We start from the raw sequence: 18,425 nt of genomic DNA, 5'->3' as shown, positions 1-18,425 counted from the left end.
AGTTCAACATCATAAGGCCATAAGACATATGAGCAGAATTAGGCCACATGACCCATCGAATCTGCTCCGCCATTCAATCATGGCTGACATTTTTCTCATCCCCATTCTCCTGCCTTTTCCTCATAACCCCTGATCGCCTTATTAGTCAAGAACCTATCTATCACTGTCTTAAAGACACTCAATGACCTGGCCTCCACAGCCTTCTGCAGCAAAGAATTCCACAGATTCACCACTCTCATGCAAGTCAGAGCAGTATAAAATATTCACTCAATATTAGCTCCTTCCCTCACCACTGCACTGTGGGTGCTATCTACATAATGTACTGCAGCTTGATTCAATACAACCTCCCTCCCCAAGAAAAGAACAACCCAGGAGAACAAGAACAACAATGTTGTGGGGACAGCGTCGCCACCTTGTTTAACCTAGCTTAGAAATATATTGCTGTTCCCCCTCAACAATTTTGCTGATATTGTGGGACCCCCTATCAGTCATTTGCAGTATTTCCTATGTAACCAACAACCATTTAATTTGTCACAATCATGTTCTAAACAAATAAATGGCAATGTGGACACAAAGGAAAACAAGTGCATTGCATGCTTACTGGTTTCAGTAGTATGCAATATGAAGCATATTAGTACAGGTAAAACACCATATAACTTAGTAACTATTATTTAAACCATACCATTAAAAAAATATACCTTCCACATTTGCAGAGAAACTCCAGCTGGACACTCTTCAGATACATCTTTCAAATCTTCTGCAGTTTTATTTTCTTTCCAGCAGGCATCCACGTTATTTCCATTGCTACTCTGTCTTGCTGACACACTAAAAAATAGACACAAAAACAATGAGAAACATTGAAAGGAAATGAGGCACAGTAGTCCCCCGCAAAAATCATGGAAAAAAAAGAGTAGAATTTCTCGGAAAAAGTTCACTTCACAACTTTTGTTTTAGGAAGTTGACATACATAGTTTGTGGATACACATCCTTAGCAACCATCTCTACAACACAGGATTCAATACTTCAGCTGATAAGCACCCGAGGGGCTGTATTTGCTAACCTTTCCAGTAACTGCATGCAGGTCACCACATCTAATAGACCCCAGAGCAAATTTTACCTTAAGAAAGTATTGGGTTCCAGCCCCACAAACGTCTGACATATTTTTTTTTTTTAATTCAAGGTCTACTTTACTAGAACATGCAAGCAAAGGCTTAACTCCAGGCATAAAAAAAATCAGAAAGCTTTAAATTAAAATAAAGACAGTTATAATTATTACTAAGCTATTAATAATTGCATGTAATACGGCATAATTTATGTAATTGAGACAATTTTTAACAACATGCTATACATGCACTACAAAGAATCTTTTCATTTCACAGCACAGGGAACAGGTCTGTATTGCAAGACTATAAGATAATGAATGGTGCTTTGAAGTTTGAATTATTTATGAGATCGTCAAATCCTGAGATTCAGTTTCACCCTTAAATATATTCATAATCTTTTTGATTTATTTCATTCTCCTTTGTAATTCTTCCTTTGGGACAAACCAACCTAGGTCTGAAACTCACTGTATTGATGTAAATTCATTATTTCTTCTCGTAGTGGTGTGGTACATTGACACGTGCTACTGAGCTATATAGACACAGAAGATTTCTGTAATTCAATAAATGCCAACATGTAGATGAAATGCTCTTACCAGTTAGGTTGTTGGCCTGTGGAATCCGCCATTATGGGCAGTTTTCTGGTATAAAGTGCCTGAAATAAGAAAAGCAAATTTGTAGCATGCACCTTCTTCTCACTGAACTGAATTCTGTATGGAACAATGGGGTATTCAACACATTAATACTTTTAAAGGAGAATATTTCATTGGATGTGATGTGGCATTGAGCTTCCTTTGAAGCTGGCACATTTATTTTCGTGACAGGAGAGGGTCAGAAACAAATTGTAACCTTTATGAGTAGAGAAAAATGATCTGGCCGATAGAATCAACTTGCATTGATAAAGCATCTTTCACATTCTCAGCATGTTCCAGAGCACTGCACAAAACTGAATAACTTCGAAGCAATCTATAAACAAGGTCTCGTAAACAGCAAGTGAAATAACTAACCAATTACGTTTTTTCATGGTTTTGGTTGAGGGATAAATGTTGGTTAATGCACTTGAAGAACACCGTGTTTTTCTCAGAACAGTGCAATGAGATCTTTTACCCTCATTTGAACAGGTGGAGAGGGCTATGGCTTAATATCTTATCTGAAAGACAGCACTTCCAAAAGCTCTTGGTACTTCAAGGAACTGCCAAGTTAAATTATATCTTCAAGTCCTGTTCAATGGCTTGAGTTTCGAACTTCTTATTCAGAGCGGACACAGTACTATGACTGGGCCAAGCTGTCATTCTAGATGAACATTAAAATAACAGTTTTCCCCCATTTGGCATGTGCATTGCAATTTTCTTCTTTGTGACTGGTTATGTGACTGTGGTGTGTAGATGCTTTATTGGTTGTAAAACAAAAATAGCCCATCATGTCTATGTATTAGAAAAGGCAAAACATTAGTATTTGGTCATCAAGCAATTATACTTCCCACAACAAATTGTGAAACTAAACTCAGCAAATCTGGTCATTTGTGGGCTCGTACTAGAAAAATAAGACTCCGTCTCCATTTATTTTATTTTTTCTTATTCATCTACTTTTATTATTATATATTCTTATTTTTATTCTTCCATTTCTAACATCTCGCTTTCCATTTTGTTTCCCCCCCTCCCACCCCACTATGGCCCACTGCCACATTACTACACTCTGCACTTTTGTTCTGCCATTTACACATTCCGATCTCTTAATGGACGCTCTTAGCACCATTCTCAGCCTTTATCATCACCATTTACATTCCCTTCGTCTTTTTGTCTAAGCCATTCCTGTCAATTACATCCCCCACCACCCCTCCCCCCACTTTTATAAATCTTGTTTGATTTTCCTTGTCTTCAGCTCTGACGAATGGTTTTCCTGAGTCAAAACGTTGAATCTATTCTCTCTTCACAGATGCTGTCAGATCTCTGAGATATACCAGCATTTTTTGTTCTTGTTAACATGAAGACAGCACTCACAACCTCTGTTTTGCTAGCCCAGTACTACTAAGCTACCACACATTAAGAAATCAATAAAGTTAATTCAGCAAGATCTTCCCCTTCTAAATCAAAACTCACTGCTGGTTCCTAGATTATGTAGATCATCCCCTAATTTACTTCAGATGATGAATTTCATAATTTTACACAGAATTAAAGTTAGGGCTAATGTCTAGTTTTCAAGACCTGGATTTTCACTGAGTGAGGATGATTCAGGAGCCCTTTGAAAATGGCAATTTGGAATTCATTCTGGAATTCCCGGCCCCATTTCCAGAGTTCCCAATTTTTGAGAAGGCCTTTTAAGGGTGTGGGGTGGTTCGTGTTCCAACCACCCCACACCCTGCGCTCCAGACCTGGCTGGCTCCATTTCAGGGATAGGCATATCCTAGTCCTCTGCAATTTTCATGGAGTCAGGCCAAGTTTTCAATGTGATGTGGTTCCCAACACCTCAGAGATGTCATGAACATAGTCTACATGAGGAAAGCTTTTAGAAAGTATGTTCAAAAGACCCCCTTTATGATCCCCCAAGCAATCCATACAGCCCCTCATGCCCCCAAATACCCATGGTCCCTAATCTCCCCATGCCAGGCTATAGCATTCCATGCCTATGCACCCACTATACACTGTATAGAATTAACGAATCCTATAGTGACAGTAGGATGTATAAAAAATCTGTTTTAAAAAATAATTCATTGATGACTTTCTACTTTCTTAAATAACTCATTTTTACTACAGGACAATAAAAATGTCAATCATCCAAACCCTTTAAACTTTCAACACCTGAAACTGCAAAAACTTGAAACTCTACCTTGCCTAAATAGACTTTGTAAAATTGACAGCATAGATCATAGAGCCAGAACTGTCAATCAGGTAATGTTTTCCATGGGGCTCAGGTGTTTCAACAGGCTAATGGATTTCTGGACTCTCAATCGAGCCTCAAGAACTCATATATCGAATAGAGTACTGGGGAAGGGGAAACAATCAACCTTTCGTTGTTCCCCTGATTTCCCACTATGCTCATATTCTATTGCTCTTTGCAACTGTTATTACTGACAATTCTGCAAATGTCACTGATGAAAATAGGATTAGAGTCAATAGTAATGTTGCTACAGTTGAATAGCCTTCCGTCACGCACTATTCAGTGTTACACATGCAGAATAGCCACTTTGGTATGGTACAAGAGGATTACTGATGAAGAATACAGATTTCAAATATTTAGAACAGTCTATTTTCTTTTATGGGCATTGAGGGTGAAACCAGACTCCAATGTGAATCAGGAAAGGAGGCGAGGAAACCAACTGGAGACGAAAAAAAAGGCAGCTTGGCTGTACCAAGCCGAACGTCCTTCTGATATCACCCACAAAACTAAGTACCATAACAAATGTGCCACTTCATTACATATGCGAATAGCTTCCCTTGCAGTGTAATAATCTTAAATCATCTTTGACTGTTCCCACATCCAATGTTGATGGGGAATTTGCATAATTGCTTGAATTTTCACAGGAACTGAAACTTGAATTTAAGAATTAATTTATATTCACTATAAGTTAATTGTAAAAACAATTGCCGTTTGATTTAGAGTTTCATTGTTAACCCTATTGTCAACAAATCTTGATTTGAATGAATTGCTCTCTGGGCATTTTTCAGCTGCCCTGTTAAGCTATTAATAATTTAAACAAATTCATTTCACACTGGTACAGCAGTTATGAATCGGATTATTGCTGTTCAGTAAAGATTTCCAAGAAAAAATAAAACCGTCAGAATTTGATAAACTAAAGAAAATTTCAAAAAGAATGTCACAAGCAGCAGAGAGCTCAGTGCTCTAAGAGCATCAATATTTCCCAAATATACTGGAAATTAACAATTGTTAATCAGCAAATGTAAAGAAAACAGAGATGTTATGGTATTTTTGGATGTCTACAGGCGAAGGAGACAACCAGGACATTATAACTAGCATCAAATAGGAAGTGTCTGGTGGTGTCCCACAAGATTTGCACTGGGACCTTGACTATATTTATTAATGACATATTATGGAAAAGAGTCATATATGCGATGACACAAAGATTGGTGGGATTATAGTGTAGACAGGAGCATATAATAGCAAAGAGAGGTTGATAAATTATACGAGTGGGGAAACCTGTGGCAGATGGATTTCAGTGCAATGAGGGGTGGTCATCCATTTTGGACTAAAAAAGGACAGATTGAGTATTAGTTAAATTGTGAAAAGCTAGGAACAGTTTTTGGGATCCATGTACACAGATCAGTAAAATGTAGTCACTGGGTACAAAAAAGTAACCAAAAAGGGTCATGAAGTGCTAGCCTTTATAACTAGTGTGTTAGAATATAGAAAGGAATAGGTTTTATTTCAGCTCCATAAAACCCTTGTTAGAACACATCCGAGCCACATAGGGCAAATAGAGAAACATTTGCTGCAGGTGGGGGAGTCTCAGAAAAGGAGACAACAGAGCCAGGCCATTCATGAGAGGCATTATGAAACATTTCTTCACCCAGAGTCATAGAAAACTCTCTCCTACAAAAGAAAGCAGTAGAAACTAGATCAACTGATTATTTTAAATCTGCAAACGATAACATTTTTGTTACCCAAAGAAATAAAAGAATATGGGACCAACTGAAACAACTTAAAATCGCACCCTAAATGTAATAAATGTCCAACTGTGCCACCGTGCCACTTATATTATATAAATATTAATACAATAAATATGAATCAGATGGGCAGCACAGTGGTTAGCACTGCTGCCTCACAGCGCCAGGGACTCTGGTTAGATTCCAGCCTTGGCTGACTGCCTGTGTGGAGTGTGCATGTTCGACCCGTGTCAATATGGGTTTCCTCTGGATGCTGTGGTTTCCTCCCACAGTTCAAAAATGAGCAGGTTACATGGATTGGCCATGCTAAATTGCCCATCCATTGTCCAAAGATGTATAAGTTAGGGGATTAGTGGGGTAAATGTGTGGGGTTACAGGGATAGGATGGAGGGCAGTCCTGGCTAAGATGCTCTGTCAGAGAGTCGATGCAGACTCAATAGGCCAAATGGATTCCTTCTGCACTATCATAAGTTGCACTGTAAGCAAATATGACAGCCGTTTTGAACCAGCAATATCCTACTGTAGACTTGAAAGATCAGTTGATCTGCTCTAATGCCTTCAAGTAACACTGCCAAACCCACCCAGGGGCTGATTGCTGTCAGAAATGGAAAAGTTTTTTACAAGTTTATTTGGATTGCTCAATAAAAGCAAATTACTGCGGATGCTGGAATCTGAAACCAAAAGATAAAATGCTGAAAAATCTCAGCAGGTCTGGCAGCATCTGTAAGGAGAGAAAAGAGCTGACGTTTCGAGTCCAGATGACCCTTTGTCAAAGCTGGACAAAGCTTTGACAAAGGGTCGTCTGGACTCTAAACGTCAGCTCTTTTCTCTCCTTACAGAGGTTGCCAGACCTGCTGAGATTTTCCAGCATTTTCTCTTTTGGTTTTGGATTGCTCAAGTTGAGTTTAAGACATCATGTTTTTGACAGAGGAAGCTTTGCTCAGCATCTCACTGCATTTTCCTAGGTTGGGAGAGCTTGATGCTGACAATGGTCACAGAAATAAAGTGTTCCGTTCCCTGGCATTAACATCTTTCAACTTGATGGGTACACTATTTAGGAAAACATAGGCTAATAGCTCTCTTATGCAGTGAGAAGCTACATAAAATATCTTGTTACCACATGCCGATCACTACTTGTTCTGTATGACTTTCACAAGCAACAGTCTGGCGAGAAAGATCTGTTCAAATGTTCAAAAAATGAATTGATTTTAAATGGGCCAAATTGTCTCCTTGTGTGCTATATCATACTATGATCTGATATTTGTACATCTTAGATATCTATGATCTCAATATCACCGTAACATACAGCTACAAAACTTTTGGACATTTTCCTTTTATATTTTCACTATAGTTAATCTTAGTAAGTCAGAAATACATTGTTTATAACAGAAGCATTGCACCTCAATTGCTTCCCCAATAGGTGTGAACAGACTAACTTGGAAAAAGAGGTCCTGTACTAATGTGGAATTATGCCTAAGTTGATATGTCCCTTTATGGTAGATATTAACAAACAGAACACAAGTTTAGTTTTCAACCTGCTCAACAATCCCTGTGGGAAAGTGCTACATGGACTCATTCTCGAGTCAAAACCTAGCTAATTGCTGTTGCTTAGGGAAACTTAACCACCCAAACAAACTCATGTTTGTAAGTAGTTTTCAGTAAGGCGGCCTCACATGTTCATGCTGTAAACTACTCCTACTCACTGTATAAACAAAATCCTACACATTATACAAGATATCCCTTTCATTTTAAGTATTGTGAGATACATAATTAATTTTGTTACTGTGCCAAAATCTATAACCATAAAAGGTACTCCTCTAGTGTTCGTGGGATCTCACTGTTCAGGTTCAACATATTCTGATCACTCTTTGTAGAATATTATTCACTGTAAACGCACCAATGGCTTAACAAAGATTTAACAGACAGACTTTTCCCAGCTTCAAGATGGGAGTGCTGGAAATAGAGGAGAGCTGTGTTGGGGCGACTCCCCACGCATTCCTGACACTAGGACATTTCCACCTCCATGATACGAGCAGCCAATTTACATTTTTAGGGCCCCACGGGGTTGATTTTCCAGCCTCACGGGAATTTTGCTGCCAGCAGAAAGAACGCCCCCATCCCTTGTGAGGACCTCCCCAATCCCAGTTTAACAAGGCAGCCTCTTGTGGAAGGCCAAATTTCCATCAGAGTCACAGGCACCAATCCCCAAACAGGGGGCCATGGGCGTGAAAGGCCATCCCCACTTGCCCCAACAATCCAAGCGGAGGGATTTCCTTGCCACTCCAAGGCGCCTACCACCTTCTGAAATGATTATTTGTTTTTAAATCTTCAAGGGTGCTTTCATGTTGCAGCATCGTCAAGATCTCCTGCCTGCCTCAACAGTCTCTCAGAACTGCCAACCCTTTGAATAGGCCAACCGCATTAGGGTGGAGAGTACATTGGCAGCCAATTAAGAGACAGCCTATGGGACTGTTGCAGGTACCATGCTTCCAGCAAGTGTAGGCTCGGGACCTCCATTTGGTCTCAACATCAGGAACCTGAGGCCTGTGGCAAAAATCCTACCCAAAAACTTTACATTCTTAGTTTTCAAAAACAAACATTGAGCATTGGAAGTAACAGTAACTAAAAAAAAATTGACTGTGAAGTGAAACCACCTGCAGAGCAAATTTACTTCCCAAGTAAAATCGAATCCAACCCTAATCTGGCATATCTAAGCACCACTTCCCAAGAATCTAATCCAACACTAATCTGGCATATCTAAGCATCTACTGAAAATATCATCATCCTTCTGCCACTGGTGATCATAACTCTCATCACTAGAAATAAAAAGTGGGTCTTTAGTTTTATCATCACAAAAAATGCTGAACCTCCCCACACTTAAGACACAATTACTGAGTAGTCCAATTCAGTGATATTGTTACTTGGAATATAACCTTACTATACAACCTTGTCTGGGAATGGATGCTGAAACCTCCCAATCAATTTTTCCTGACCCTAATCTGCCTTCATGCATCAACAGAGACCGGAAAAGCAAAGAAGCATGCTATAGTTGCATTACTGTTTCTGATCTGGAAGAAGAGCAGCACAAGATTGAGGATTTCATTGGCTGCCACTCTACTCCCTAATCTGGCAGGAAAAATCAGTCTGGCATTAGAAGGACGTCATGAAGATCAAACAGTTTTAAATTGACTTGTACAGCAGAGAAGGAGGACATTCTGTCCATTAAGTCTGCATCAACGCTTGCAGAGCAATTCAGGTAAGTTCCAATCCTACATATTTCTCTGTGTCCCATCAATTTTTTTTCTCCTTTAGTATTAATCCAATTCCCTTTTGAAGGTCACTATTGAATCCTCTGTCCACTGCCTTATCAGACAAACCCTTCCAAATCATAAACATTCGATGTCTGTGCCCAAATGCAGCAAGACATAGATAAGATACAGGCTTGGGCTGACAATTGGCAAGTAACATTGGCACCACATAAGTGCCAGGCAATGACCAGCTCCAACAAGAGAGAATCTAACCATCGCCCCCTGACATTCAATGGCATTACCACCACTGAATCCCCCACCATCAGCAACCAGAAACTGAACTGGACTAGCTATATAAATACTGTGGCCACAAAAGCAGGTCAGATTCTAGGAATCCTATAGCAAGTAACTCATCTCCTGACTCTCCAAAGCCTGTCCATCTTTTACAAGGCACAAGTCAGGAGTGTGATGGAATACTCTCCATTTGCCTGGATACTTGCAACTCCAACAACACTCAAGAAACTTGACACCATCTAGGCCAAATAGTGGAAAAGGTGCCATTCACTCCCTCTAACACTTAAGGGGCGGCATTGTGGCACAGTGGTTAGCACTGATTCCTCACAGCGCCAGGGACCCGGGTTCGATTCCTGGCTTGGGTCACTGTCTGTGCAGAGTCTGCATGTTCTCCCCGTGTCTGCGTGGGATTCCTCCGGGTGCTCCGGTTTCCTCCCACAGTCCAAAGATGTGCGGGTTAGGTGTATTGGCGATGCTCAATTGACCCTAGTGTCAGGTGATTAGTAGGGTAAATAAGTAGGGTTATGGGGATTGCGGTCAGTGCAGACCCGATGGGTCAAATGGCCTCCTTCTGCACTGTAGGGATTCTATGATTAATAGTGGCAACAGTGTCTACCATCTACACTGAAAGCACCTTAGGCAGCTCCTTTTAAACCAATGACAACTACCATCTAGAAGGCTAAGGGCAGCAGCTACACTGGAGCACCACCGCCTAGAAGTTCCCATCTAAGACATTTACCATCCTGACTTGGCACTACATCGCTCTTCCTTCACAGTTGCTGCATCAAAATCCTGGAACTCCCTTCCTAAGAGCTGTGGATGTACCTATACATGATGTGGAGATACTGGCATTTGCTAGCAAATAAACCTGTTGGACTTTAACCTGATGTTGTTAAAACTCTTACTGTGATGTACCTATACCACAGACAGCAGCTGTTCACAGGCAGCTCATCACCATCTTTTCAAGGGAAAATAGAGATGGACAATAAATGTTGGCCTAGCCAGCAACACCCACATCCTATAAATAGATGGAAAAAAAACTTGCTGCATAAAACGCTGCAAAAAATGTTTCTGGTCATGTCCTCTCTGGTTCCTTTGTCACCTAGATCACCCAAAACCTGGGCCATCTGGTGACTGATCTTTCACCACTGAAACCATTTTCTCTTCATGTTAAATACCTGTATCAAATTCCCTCTTTGCCTTTTCATCCACATTCTTCTCTGCTGCTCTCAGTCTATCTTGATTTTCCTTTGCCTCTGTTCAGCTGAGGTTCTGATCTCTCTCCCTCTCCTATCCCCTCTAAAAGTTGACAGTCATCCAAGTCTTGCATACAAGTTTTCACATGGCAATTTCTCCAGAATTTGAACATGTAACCCCACCTAGTGGGACATTGTGTTCAGTGATTAGAAAATAAACTTTCAATGAAATTTTTCTAAGCCAAAATCATAAAAATATATCAAATAAATATTTACCCATAGGATTTACTTCATTCACAAGTGTCTTCCACAACAGTCAGCTCCAGAAGTGAGGGAGCACATTTCCCAAGGCAGAGGTTTAAACATGTCTGAAAAATATCTGAAACTCTAAAAGTCAATCACTGGTGCCACATGACAGTGGATGTGCCATAACTGCAGCATGTGAGCGTTTACAATCAGGGAATTCTTCATACCATGCCAAGAAAATAAGATCATGAGAACATAAGAAACAGGAGGAGGGGCAGGCCATTCAGCCCTTCGAGCCTGCTCTGTTATTCAGTATGATTGTGACCAGGCTGTCATACTCCCATTTAGAAGCTGTAACTCTTACTTGGGAAACATTTCTCTCTTGAAAACTATTCTTTTTGTACTGGTTGAATCATTAGTGTGTAATTTGTGAAACAAAAGCGGTCAAACCTAAATACTGTAAGTTGTAAAGTCTGATCAATACTCTGCAATTTCACTTCATCTCCTTTGGCGTTCAGAGAGCAATTTCGGAGAAATGTAGCTGTTTGCAGCTTTTATCTGAGGGAGTTGATAATCTGTACAAATTGTGAAAAATCCAGCTGTGACGAACCTAATGTTTCCCTTCCCATTCTTCAATGAAAAGGTAAGAAAACAAAAACAGTCAACATGAAGTTGGCGTGAAGCTGTTTGAAGCATATCAATGGAAGGAAGAATGCTTCTTCACAAAGATCCTTTCAACAATTAATGCCAAATTTCATTCTGCAAGATAAAATGAAATTTGTCATTAACTGTTGAAAATACCCATGAGTCAACCTCTCCAGAGTTACTCATTCTGAGACCTCAAGATATCTGTGAACATACACACACTGCACTCACCTCCATGTCGACAAGGGCTGCATGCAGTACTGTATGTCAAGCAGAAAATGACAAGGAAACCTAGATTTTTTAAAAAATCTAGATCTTTGAGTTTTTAAAAGGAAGCCCTCATATTCACCTGCCGCAATAAAGTAGATTAAAAGTCAACGTATACCAAATGTAATACACACCCACATAATCTTCATAGTTTCAATTGGATGAATGTAGGAACCAGGGTGACACACTTATACACCTTCTCCAAAATGCAAATGTTTTTTGAACAGACACAGAGCACTGTGAAGACCACTGCACCAATGTTCCTACAGACCCATTGCCCTGATTGCTGAGCTAATTCTCACGACTGAAAGATCATAGATGGATAGATGACCACAACTTTCACTGCTACATATTTCCACCACAGTGAAACCTTACTTCTCCCAATACAGAAGTAATTGAGCATCTGTAAGATAAATGCCTGACACAATATGTGCTGTTGGGATTCTAAGGGAGTGTCAAAGAGTCTTGACTCTACTTCTCGAGGCCGGTAAAAAAGATCAACCTCGCAAAGCACATAAATAGGCTTTCTTCCTTTCTACATTTAAAACATTTCTGAAGCCCTTCTGTTATTCTTTTGGTGATATTTGAAATTAATGAAATTAATGATAACTTACTGAGCAATGAGAATAGGGACACATGAATAACAGGCCATTCAGCCCCTCAAGCCTGTTCTGCCATTGAGGTCATGGCTGATCTGTATCTGTAAATAATCCCATTTCTCTACCTTCCCCTCAAAACCCTCTCATGTCTGGGATCATCTGAGTGATTCTTCCTGTATCCTTTTGATGGTGTTTATATACTTCCTAAAACTGGATACAATGTTCTAATTCCAACCTAGCCAATATTTAGTAGAGATTTAACTTTAATTTAATGCTTTTTTAAATCCATATATATAAAACTTGGGATTTCAGATTTTGGTTTAGATAGCTTTATCAACTTCCTTTCAAAGATTTGTGTACCTGAGCCACATCTTTTGAGGTTGTACCATTTGATATATGCACACATATGTCCTCATCTTACTCAGCCTTCCAAAATGTTTCATCTCACATTTCTCTGCATTAAATGTAATTTTTTATCCATCTTTCCATTCGACTAACTCTTCATGTTCTTCTAAAATTAACAATACTTTGCAAACACAATGACCCATACTTCTGTATCATCTGCAAATTGTGATATTTAGTTCCCTGTAGCCAATTAAAGTTTTTAAAAAATATATATTAAGAACAATGATTCCAACACTAACCTCTTGATACACTACTATTTACATCTCTGCAATCCAAAAACATTCATTAAACACTAATCTGTTTCTTGTCCTTTAAGTGATTTATCATCCATGCTGACATTCTCTCTTTAATAGTACCTGCCTCTATTTTAAAAGCATGCCTCTTCTACAGCACCTTATCAAAGGCCATATTACACAACAATCATAGAATTTCATTTATCAGCAAACTATATTATTACCTCAATGAGTTTTATTCAACTCGTCAGACATGCCTTGTCATTTACAAATTCATGCTAGCTGTTCTTAATTAATGTCCATCTTTCTAGGGCAATCCTGATTTTATGTCAGCAGCTTACCCACCAAAGCTGTTAACAGACTGATTATAGTTATTTATTTCCCCTTACTGAACAGAGGTATACATTGTTAACTTTCCACTATTTTGGCACAACTTCCAGATCGAACGATGTTTGAAATGCTGCAGTCACAGCCTTTGCTATTTCTGATCTGACTTCCTTCAGCAATACGTGGGTGCATGCCATTAGGGCTCTAAGCAGTTTTCACTATGTTACATCCATTTTTTTCAGTACTGCTCCCTCATAGTTAATCTATTGAATTGCTCCCTCACTTCTTACGTCCTTATAATTACAGTATGCTATCACACCCTGAAAGCTGAGGCAAAGGACTCAGTTAATTATTGCCTGGGAATTTCTGGTCCCTCCCACAGCGGGAATCATTGCGGATGGGATAGAAATTTGATGGACCAGCCAAAGGTCCGTTGACTTCAGGCGGGAATTTCAAATCTCAGCAGATGTCTGTCATTCCTTCATCCCAATCACAATTTGGGTTCCTTTTTCATCTGTTTCATCTACTCTATCTTTAATTATTCTTTTACCTTTTGTTCATAAATTTCTTCGCTATTCCCCTTACCTGCCAGGCTTTTCATTTTGCCTCCCATTTTTTTTTCTATTTTGCGTGATATTCTTCTGTTAATACCTCTAAACTTGAGTATAACCATAAAAGCATACATCCAATTGAAAATACATTTCTTCTCTTTGCTTTAATGCTAACCAAATAGATTCACACATTTCTACCATCTGTGTCCTCATGCTGTAATGGAAAAATGTTGGATAGATCCCTGTGTGCCTCTGTCCAACTGTTCTGTCCCTTTCCTCCCATGGACCTGATGTATCGCATTGTTGTACAACACCCAAAACTATGTGGTCAAGGTAGCTTCCTAAAAGTGCTGTGATAATATATGGCACTATGTCTCCTTTGTAAAATTATTTCAAAACATGTTTTAAAGTTGGTACCTAAATCATTAATTCTTTTATGCCTGCTTGTTTTCCTGTTTCAATTTGTAATTTGTTTGTTTACAGTTTTGCCTTCCAGTGTTTACAAATTTACAGAAATTGTAAATGATATGCAAATAAATACCCATATCATTCTAGTTAGTTTTGATAGTGTGAAGCTCCTAAATGTTAAGAAAACCACACTTCCATAAAAAAGAATTATTAATGTCTGGGAGACATTATGAAAGTGATCTTATCTCGGGATTCAGGTGATGATGATTGTTTGAGCTTTTATTCCTGTAGTCAAAGATGTCAGCTGAATCTCTCAATGGTTCCTTCCCAGTAAAAACTCACTTATTAACCTAAAGTATCAGTTACAAAGTCAACATTATTGTAAAAACTACACATCATTTTCAAATACAATGGCAGCCACCAGTGCACCAACTACTATTATTTATTTTCACATCTTCTAATCTATTCTATTAACCTCTATATTAAATTCTGATTTGGTGGCTCTGACATCCATCATCATAAAGTGCTTCAAAACGCTAGTCATGGCATGAATCAATTCCAGCCTCCCGGGCTACCTGGATCCACTACAGTTTGCCTACTGCCGCAACAGGTCCCCAGCAGACGCCATCTCTCTGACCCTGCACTCAACCCTGGAATACCTAGATAACAAGGACACCTATGTCAGACTCCTATTTGTTGACTACAGCTCAGCCTTCAACACTATTATTCCCACGAAACTCATCTCCAAACTCCATGGCCTGGGCCTCAGCACCACCCTCTGCGACTGGATCCTGAACTTCCTAACTCACAGACCACAATCAGTGAGGCTAGGCAACAACACCTCCTCCATGATCATCCTCAACACCAGTCCCCACAAGACTGTGTTCCCAGCCCCCTACTATACTCCTTATACACCTATGACTGTGTGGCCAAATTCCCCTCCAATTCGATTTTCAGGTTTGCTGATGACACCACCGTAGTGGGTTGGATCTCAAACAATGATGAGACAAAGTACAGGAATGAGACAGAGAATCTGGTGAACTGGTGCGGCAACAATAATCTCTCCCTCAATTTCAACAAAATGAAGGAGATTGTCATCGACTTCAGGAAGTGTAAAGGAGAACATGCCCCTGTCTACATCAATGGAAACAAAGTAGAAAGGGTCGAGAGCTTCACATTTTTAAGTGTCCAGATCACTAACTACCTGTCCTGGTCCCCGTATGCTGACGCTATAGTTAAGAAAGCCCACCAACACCTTTACTTTCTCAGAAGACTAAGGAAATTTGGCACGTCCGCTACGACTCTCACCAATTTTTACAAATGCACCATAGAAAGCATTCTTTCTGGTTGTATCACAGCTTGGTATGATTCCTGCTCTGCCCAAGACCGCAAGGAACTACAAAAGGTCGTGAATGTAGCCCAATCCAATATGCAAACCAGCCTCCCATCCATTGACTGTCTACTCTTCCCGCTGCCTCAGCAAAGCAGCCAGTATAATTAAGGACCCCATGCACCCCGGACATTCTCTCTTCCACCTTCTTCCGTCGGGAAAAAGATACAAAAGTCTGAGATAATGTACCAACCGACTCAAGAACAGCTTCTTCCCTGCTGCTGTCAGACTTTTGAATCATAGAAATCATAGAAATCATAGAAACCCTACAGTGCAGAAGGAGGCCATTCGGCCCATCGGGTCTGCACCGACCACAATCCCACCCAGGCCCTACCCCCACACATTTACCCACTAATCTACGCATCCCAGGATTCTAAGGGGCAATTTTTAACCTGGCCAATCAACCTAACCTGCACATCTTTGGATGGACCTATCCAATGCACATCTTTGAATGGACCTATCCAAAGATGTGCAACCTAACCTGCACATCTTTGGATAGGTCCATTCAAAGACCTATAGGTCTTTGAATGGACCTATCTTGTACTAAGTTGATCTTTCTCTACACCCTAGCTGTGACTGTAACACTACATTCTGCACTCTATCGTTTCCTTTTCTATGAATGGTATGCTTTGTCTGTATAGCGCGCAAGAAACAATACTTTTCGCTGTCTGTTAATATATGCGACAATAATAAATCAAATCAAAAAATTTGCAACCTGTTTACTTGTATGTTAAATACATTTATTTAACTGACATTGGTTTGGTGCACCATTGTTCATTTTCATTCTGTTCAGTTATTTTCTTGCTTAGACACTTGCACTATGTATACATTCACGATAATTTGGAAGTAAAATATTGCACAGTATAAAAATATTGCGCTCTGCATATAGAAATTGCCTGCTCTCTGATAGTAATCATTAGATTTAGACATGGTTAATATAGCTGGGATAAAGTGGGGTCATCAAATTCTTGTAGTGCCTGACGTGAACAAAATGCTACGTATAGGAATATATGGCACTTGACACAAATCTTTGAATAGTGGATAAGTGAGGAAGAAAAATGTACACGTTTTCATTCAATGGGAGAATGAAGGGCTGGGAGAGGGCATGATGAGACAGCAGCCACAGAGGAAAGTAAGGAGGTAGCACAACAGTAACCAATGAGGAAATAAAGGGGAGTAGTAGTCAATGAAGGGGATGAGCAGGAGGCACATTCCTGGAAGAATGAAAGGACATGATGTGGAGGTGCCAGCGTTGGACTGGGGTAAACACAGTAAGAAATCTCACAACACCAGGTTAAAGTCCAACAGGTTTATTTGGTAGCAAAAGCCACTAGCTTTCAGAGCGCTGCTCCTTTGTCAGGTAAATCAATAATTGGTGAAAGGACACAGAAGACAGCAGTCAATGGATGAATGTGAGGGCTGCAGCAGTAGGTCAAGGACAAGACAAGTAACAAGACAGTGACGAATGAAGAAACAGGAAATAGTGGTCCATGAAGGATACATACACAAGACATCTTCTGATGCTTTAGAAAAGTGACAAGTTGGACGAGAATGCCCAATTCAAGGCTGAAGGGTCAGAGCATGAGAGAACAATCAATGGAAGAATGCAAAAGTCAGAATATGAAACAATGCTCAATGGGGGGAAAAAAAGAACAAGATGAATGACAACCCAAGACATGGGCCAGTGGGAGAGGGATGTGACAGAGAACATGAGTGACCAATGCAGGACAGGCACTGAGAAGAACTTGTTCTGCACTCTGTTTTGCTTATTTTCCTTGTCAAGCTCCAGTGCTTGCACCAGGTAGGTTAGCAGTCCACCGCTGTACTGGCCATACTGAATTGAAAGCAATAAGATGTGTTTGGTTTTTACCTCGCCAGCCGAGACCGCCCCCCGCGCTGCCTCCCCGGGGGCTCTACCGCCTCCAAGATGGCGTTCGGCCACCGCGGACCCGTCAACAAACCCCCCGGAACCAAGCGGCGGAGCCAGAGCTACCGGCGGACCGGAGAGCGGGACACACACTTCCGCTGGAGCGGGGGGCGGGATTCTGCGTCGGAGCGGAGCGGGAGAGAGTGACGGGGGCGGGGCGGAGCTGAGCTGGGGGCGGAGCTGAGCTGGGGGCGGGGCGAGGCTGAGCTGGGGGGCGGAGCTGAGCTGGGTGTGAGATTCCATAAGCGGTTGTGTGCCTGGTGATGGGTAGAGCCAGAATGGGCAGGCTGCATGGAGGGTGGGAGAGAGATTGTGAAGGGGTGGAGAGAGGCCTCCCTGATAGAGAGTGAGTGCTGTACTGGGAGTCTCAGTGTGACTCCCTGACAGAGTGATTCCATTGATTTCAAGGGTGGGGCAGTATAGACACTTGTCAACGTTAGATACACAAATGATTGCCAAATCTTCGCTGCAACACCCATTTGAGATCTCTCATTGAATCCCAACTGTGGAAAGGAGGCCACTCGGCCCATTGAGTCTGCACCGACAACAATCCCACTCAGACCCTATCCCCGTAACCCCACATATTTACCCCGCTAATCCCTCTAAGCATCCCAGGACATGAAGGGGCAATGTATCCAACCCCTGCATGTCTTTGGAGTGCGGGAGGCAACCCACGCAGACAGGGGAGAATGTGCAAACTGCACACAGGCACCGAAGCCGGGAATCAAACCCAGGCCCCTGGAGCTGTGAGGCAGCAGTGCTAATCACTGTGCCGCTCCTTTAATAGAGGTTCTAACATCTGGTATTTACTGAGCATTCTGTTACACTTCCCTCTTTGTTGTGGAGGTGTAATTAAAGTTGTTTAATAATGGCTGCCTGAAGTTGAGAATGTGTTACTATTAGTACAATACAAAGAAGACAAAAGGAATTGGATGGTATATTTTGTACATTTCATTTGAGAAATTAA

The 18,425-nt window shown here is 40.8% G+C and overlaps 1 protein-coding gene across 1 annotated transcript in view; it reads right to left on the bottom strand.

Annotated features, from left to right (window-relative positions):
- fam204a (family with sequence similarity 204 member A) overlaps positions 1 to 17,539 on the bottom strand; it is a 96,920-nt gene extending 79,381 nt beyond the window's left edge. Inside the window, exons 1-3 of the mRNA XM_078223243.1 lie at positions 17,402 to 17,539; positions 1,697 to 1,755; positions 699 to 825 (exon numbers count right to left, since the gene is read on the bottom strand). Coding sequence (XP_078079369.1) covers positions 699 to 825; positions 1,697 to 1,728 — 159 coding nt within the window. The 5' untranslated portion in view covers positions 1,729 to 1,755; positions 17,402 to 17,539. The remainder of the gene's footprint in view (positions 1 to 698; positions 826 to 1,696; positions 1,756 to 17,401) is intronic.
- Between the last annotated feature and the right edge of the window lie 886 nt (positions 17,540 to 18,425).

Source organism: Mustelus asterias, chromosome 11 (assembly GCF_964213995.1).
Source record: "Mustelus asterias chromosome 11, sMusAst1.hap1.1, whole genome shotgun sequence".
NCBI lineage: Eukaryota > Metazoa > Chordata > Chondrichthyes > Carcharhiniformes > Triakidae > Mustelus > Mustelus asterias.
The sequence above is the reverse complement of the archived record's forward strand: the minus strand, read 5'-3'. Positions and strand labels throughout refer to the sequence as shown.